We start from the raw sequence: 6,855 nt of genomic DNA on the forward strand, positions 1-6,855 counted from the left end.
TATTTTTTAACCTAAACATAAATAATTAATTCAAAGCTAAATGATAAGAAATTGCTATTTTGAGATTAAAAGCTAAAAATGTAAAAATGGCCAATATTTTTTGATTTTTTGTATATTAATGCAATTAATTAACAACTTAAACCTAAAAATGCAATGCATGAAATCGAACATTTTGGGGTATTTTCCATGATTTTTAAAATATTAAATATGCACCAAAATGTAACTAAATGCAAATAATTACCAAACAAATACTATAAATTCCTAAAAAATAAAAGCACTTAACAGAAAAATCCATTTGTGACTTTTGTAGGAATATTATTATTCCGGCAAAAATCACGTGCTCACAGCTGCTGGGGCATTTGTCAGTCCAAATGACATCACTAGAAATTCATAATGCCCATACCGAGTCCGAAAAGCTGTCTTAGGGACATCAAACGCCCTAATCCTCAACTGATGGTAGCCACACCTCAGATCGATCTTTGAAAACACTTTGGCACCCTGAACCTGATCAAATAAGTCACCAATCCTCGGCAATGGATACTGGTTCTTGATGGTGACTTTGTTCTATGCACATCCTCATCGATCTATCCTTCTTCTTCACAAACAACACGGGCGCACTCCAGGGCGAGACGCTAGGCCTAATGAAGCCTTTATCAAGTAAGTTTTGCAACTTCTCCTTCAACTCTGGTGGGGCCATATGGTATGGCAAAATAGAAATGGGCTGAGTGCCCCGAGCCAAATCAATGTAGAAGTCAATATCCCTATCGGGTGGAATCCCCTGCAGGCCTACAGGAAATACCTCTGGAAACTCCCGAACAACTGGTACAGAATCCATAGAAAGAACCTCTGCACTAGATTCACGAACATAATCCAAATAAGTCAAACACCCCTTCTCGACCATACATTGAGCCTTCATATAAGAGATAACACTGTTGGTAGGATGACCAGGAGTCCCTCTCCACTCTAATCAAGGCAAACCCGGTAAGGATAAGGTCACGGTCTTGGCGTGACAGTCCAATATAGTAAGATAAGGTGACAGCCAATCTATCCTCAAAATGACATCAAAATTGACCATATCAAGAAGTAGGAGATCTACACGAGTCTCAAGACCTCCAATATCAACCACACACGAACAATAGATATGATCTACAATAATAGAATCTCTCACCGGTGTAGACACATACATGGGAGCGCTGAAAGAATCACGTGGCACAACCAAATATGAAGAAAAGTAAGATGACATATAGGAGTATGTAGACCCTGGATCAAATAAAACTGAAGCATCTCTGCAAACTGAAACAGTACCTGTGAAAGGATGACTCAGCCTCAGGCCTGGCTGGGAAAGCATAACATTGGGGCTGGGCCCTACCATTCTAAACAATATCTCTGGGACGACCTCCTGCTGGTTGGCCTCCACCTCTAGTGGCATGGCCTCCACCTCTAACGGCCTTAACTCCACCTCTAGCAGCCAGACCTATACCTCTGGATCCCTGACCCCTACCTCTAACTGGCTTAGCAGGCGGTGGCGCGACCGATGCCGGAATCATGGTACGAGAACCCTGCTGCTGTGATGGAACTCCCACTAATCTCGAAAAGCTCCTCTGGATATGCCCATAATCACCACACTCGAAACATCCATCCTGATACTATGGCTATGGAAACTGAGACTGACCCGGATGAGCAGACTGACCGCGATAATAGCTCTAAAGAGGAGGTGCCCTGATAGGAGCTGGTGGTGCACTATAAGCTGGCTACCTTGAAGAAGGTACATAAGAACCACGACTCCCTGAAGCTCCATAGGATGTCTGAAGTAATGAATGAAATGGCCTGGGAGGATGGACCCTAACAAAAGTACCTCGACCTCCAGATGAGGCCCCACTGAATCCACCGGAGTGATGCAACCTCTTGTCAGACCCCTGACCACTCCCCTGAGCTATAACCATCTCCACCCGTCTGGAAACATTGGCTGCATCTTGGAAAGAAATATCACTCTCAGTCTCCTTAGGCTGAGAAAGTCCCTTAATAAACCTCTCCATCCCCTCTCTCTCGGTAGGAAGTATAAAAAGAACATGAAGGGCCAAATCAATAATGTTGGTCTCGTACTGAGTGACGGACATACTGCCCTACTGGAGACGCTCGAACTGCCTGCGATAATCCTCTCTCAGTGTAACGGGAAGGAACTTCTCAAGAAATATCTGAGAGAACTAGTCCCAAGTCAAAGCAGGCGACCCAGCTGGTCTAGTCAACAAAATATCATTCCACCATCTCTTGGCTGACCCTATCATCTAGAATGCAGCAAAATTGACCCTATTGATCTTCACTATCCCCATATTTCGCAGCACCTCATGGCAGCGATCAAGATAATCCTATGGGTCCTCAGAATCTACCCCACTATAATGAACTGGAAAAAGCTTGGTGAACTTGTCCAATTTCAACAAAGCCTCAGAAGACATAGATGATCCGTCACCGGTCTGTGATACAACACCTGGTGGAACTGCCCCAATTGGCTGAGCTGTTGGAGTTTGAAGCTGGGGAGTCATCTGCTCTGGAGTGTGAGTAGCGGGACTCTGAACTCCTCCCCCAGCCCGAGAGACGGCTGGTGCCACGGGAAATATGCCGGTCTGAGCGACACTCTCTATAAGGACCACTAGACTGACCAAAGCATCTGTAGTACAGGGGTAACGATGAACCCCTCTGGAACCTAAGTTGGCCCTATTGGAACGGTCTCGATTGGAGCCTCCTCATCAAACTCTACCTGAGGCTCCGCACCTGGTTCTGTTGCTCGAGCTCTGGGCAGCCCTGCCTCTGCCTCGGCCTCGACCTCGTTCTCTGCCCCTCATAGGAGCTGCCACTGAGGGCTCTGGCTGCTGCTCAACTGATGAAATAGTACGTGTTCTCACCATCTGCGAAGAAACAAGAGTAGAGAGTTCAATTAGCATTGAGAGATCAAATTGCACGACAGAGAAGAATAGAAGTGAAATTGTTCCTAAACTCTGAGCCTCTGGGGATAAGCACAGACGTCTCTGTACCAATCCCTCAGACTCTACTAAGCTTGTTTTTGAATTGTGAGACCTAGGCAACCTAGTGCTCTAATACCAACTTGTCATGACTCAAATTTTTTACCATCGTGACCGTGATGGAGCCTAACATCACGCTTGCTAGGCAAGCCAACATTATAGTATTATTAACCAATTTTCTTTATGTTTCAATGATTAAGAGTAAACAAGCTAAAACAAGTAGAAATAATTGTGGAAGCAAGTAAATAGCCTCTTTGTTCATATAATATTACCATAACTACCCAGAATCCGGTGTCACAATCCATGAACACACTATGATTTTCTACAAATATCAGTCTAAAAGAAATTACAACTGTTTTGGAAATACAGAAAAAAACACTAACGTAGAGATGTAGAAGGGTACGTTAGGGCCTACTGACGCCAACAGGATTACCTTGGCTCTTCAAACTGTATAACCTGAAGCCAACCTCTATATCAGCCAATACCTGCTCTGAAATCTGCACAGAAAGAGCAGAGTTCAGTATCAGTACAACCGACCCCATGTACGGGTAAGTGCCAAGCTTAACCTCGATGAGGTAGTGACGAGGCTACAGCAGGGCAATTACAACATAATCTACATACAGTGTATAATAAAGCAAAAAGAAGAACGAAACAAAATGAAACAGTAACTTGCAAAGAATGAATATAGAACTCAGGTATCTTATCAGTATCCAGCTATAACTAATCCTTAAGTGAAGACCAAGGCTAGAGAATAACTTACATAGTAGAAGAAAGATACATAAACACTTAAACTGATGCGACGCGGATCCCGATCCCACCATATGTGAATATCCATTTAAATATTCACCCTTATTACTCCATATCAATCCACCCTTATTCCTCTTGTTGCGGCGTGCAATCCTATCCCACCGTACAATAGCATTTCACCCTTATTCCTCTTGTTGCTGCGCGCAACCCGATCCCACCATATAATAACATTTCACCCTTATTCCTCCTCAATATGCCATCCTTATTCCTGCCATGACCCGGATTTTCCACCCTCGGGAGTCGTGATGGTGCCTACTAGTGAAAGCTAGACAAGCCAACCATTTAAATTATTTACTTTTTTCCATTTTTAATCCTTTAACAATTAAAAGCCAACATTACATAAACAGCAAAAATTTAAAAGCGAACGACTAAAACGTAATATATTAATAAAGAAGCCAATACCAATCCATACATAACTACCGAAGATTGGTGTCACAATTTCACAGATTGTTTAGGAATACTACAATTAAAGGTCCGAAAGAGTTATTACAACACAGTCTCTGAAATACATAAAAGAAATAGAAAAAAAAGGATAGAAGGAGACGCCAAGGCCTGTGGATGCCTGCAGGACTACCTCGGATCTCCGAATGGACTGAAGGCAGCAACCCAAAGCTAAGGTCCAAAAGCTGCTGCACCGGGATCTGCACACAGTGAAGAGTGTAGTATCAGCACAACCGACCCCATGTGCTGGTAAGTGCCTAGCCTAACTTTCGCGAAGTAGTAACGAGGCTAGGATTAGACTACCAAATAAACTTGTGCAGTTAAATCATATACAATGGAAAATAAAAGTAGGAATGTACAGTTAAGGATGGGAGGGGAAAACATACTGTGGGGAAACATCAAATGATAACAGAAGGACAACAGGTAAATATAAGGAACACCATAACTCAATTATCAACAAGAATCAGAAATCAAACAGGTGCACGGCATCACCCTTCGTGCTTTTACTCTCATTCTCAGCATGAGAATCAATATAATTTGCACGACATCACCCTTCGTGTTTTTACTCTCGTCCTCACCATAAAAATCAATATAATCGGCATGGAATTGTACATCGTGCGACATGGAATCATCCTTCGTGCTTTTACACTCTTCCTCACAAAATTATGCATGGCATCACTCTTCATGCTTTAACACTCTCTCACCAAAACAATACACGGCATCACCCTTCGTGCTTTAACACTCTTCCTCATCCAAACAACAATCACAAACAATAAGGGCAAGGAAATAAATAAAATCACAATAAAATCCCGACAAGGGAACAATAGTGCAATAATCAAATCTCGGCAAGAGAATAATATCATAAACATCAACATCCCGGCAAGGGAGATAGCATTAAAAGCAACAACATCCCAGCAAGAGAGACAATATAATAATCCTCTTCTCTTTTTTTCACATTTACTTCACAACTCACTTCACAACTTGAGACAATATTCTATAAGGTTCAATTGCCAATTATACTTCCACATTTCATTTTACAACTTGAGCCAACGCTCTTCAATATTCAAATGCCAATATTAATTCCGCAAGCTTTGCTCAACAATAGAAATCATCACATAAGGCATGAACAATACAAACGGGGACACATTAACTATAGTATAAGACTCACGTGCATGCTTGACACCAACGTATAGATACTCGTCACCATGATTATACGTCGTACTCAACAAATAACACATAGCAAATAGGACACAACTCCTAATTCCTCAAACTAAGGTTAGACCAAACACATACCTCGATGCCACAAACACAATTCAAGTCTCAACTATCGCTTTACCTCTTGATTCCACCACCAATTCACTCGTATTTAGCCACAAGTTACTTAATTATATCAATAAATGCTAAATGAATCAATTCTAATGAATAAAAATAAGTTTTTCAATGTTTTACCCAAAAAGTCAAAAATCGACCCCAGGCCCACATGGTCAAAACCCGAGGTTCGAACCAAAACCTGATTATCCATTCACCCAGGAACCCAAATATATAATTTATTTTGAAATCGGACCTCAAATCGAGGTCCAAATCCCCAAAATTTGAAAAACCTAGGCTCTACCCAAAACACCCACTTTCCCCATGAAAATCCTTGATTTTGAGTTGAAATCATGTGAAGAGATGTTAGAGATTGTAGAAAACGAGTTAGAAATGACTTACAATCGATTTGGAGAAGAATGTTTCTTTGGAAAATCGCCCAAGAGAGTTTATGTTTTGAAAGGGTTTGAAAAATGAAAGATTTTCGGCTAAGTTATGAATTTGCAGGTCGCAGATGTCGCAATTGCGATCAGGGTTCGCAACTGTGAACCCTTCAGAACCTGCTAACTCGCATTTGCGATCACTGTTTGCAATTGTGAACTCGCATTTGCTATGGGAGAGTCACATTTGCTATAATGGAGATTTCTCGGCCTCTTCGCATTTGCAAAGAAATGATCGCATTTGCGATCAGGCCGGCCCAAGCCTTCTCTCGCATTTGCGATGGGTTATTCGCATTTGCGATCTCGCAGCCTGCAGACCTGCAACATACCAGCAATTCCTAAGTGCAAATTTCACTTCGTGGCCTATCCAAAACTCACCCGAGCCCTCAGGCTCCAAACCAAACATGCACACTAACCTAAAAATATCATACGAACTTGCTCGTGCAATCAAATCACCAAAATAACATCAACAACTATGAATTTAGCATCAAAATCAAAGAAAATCTCAAGGACTTTTAAAGTTTCAATTTTACAACTAAAGTTCCGAATCACGTCATATGACCTCCATTTCTTACCAAATTTTGCAAGCTCGCCTTAAATCACATATAAGACCTGTACCGGGCTCCAGAACCAAAATACGGGCCCGATACCATCAAATTCCAAACACCTTTCATTTCCAAAAACTTATATATATTTCAGAAAATAATTTTCTTTAAAAAATTCATTTCTCGGGTTTGGGACCTCGAAATTCAATTCCGGGCATACGCCCAAGTCCATATTTTCCTACGAACCCTCCGGGACCGTCAAATCACGGGTCCGGGTCCGTTTACCCAAAATATTGA

The 6,855-nt window shown here is 41.8% G+C and overlaps 1 protein-coding gene across 1 annotated transcript; it reads right to left on the reverse strand.

Annotated features, from left to right (window-relative positions):
* Positions 1-517: 517 nt before the first annotated feature.
* On the reverse strand, positions 518-1,372 carry LOC138869333 (uncharacterized). The gene is made up of 2 exons (XM_070146945.1): positions 998-1,372; positions 518-910 (listed from the first exon to the last, which is right to left on the reverse strand). The coding sequence occupies exons 1-2, from the start codon at positions 1,370-1,372 to the stop codon at positions 518-520; spliced, it is 768 nt and encodes a 255-aa protein (XP_070003046.1).
* Between the last annotated feature and the right edge of the window lie 5,483 nt (positions 1,373-6,855).

This window comes from Nicotiana sylvestris, chromosome 5 (genome assembly GCF_000393655.2).
Source record: "Nicotiana sylvestris chromosome 5, ASM39365v2, whole genome shotgun sequence".
Lineage (NCBI taxonomy): Eukaryota > Viridiplantae > Streptophyta > Magnoliopsida > Solanales > Solanaceae > Nicotiana > Nicotiana sylvestris.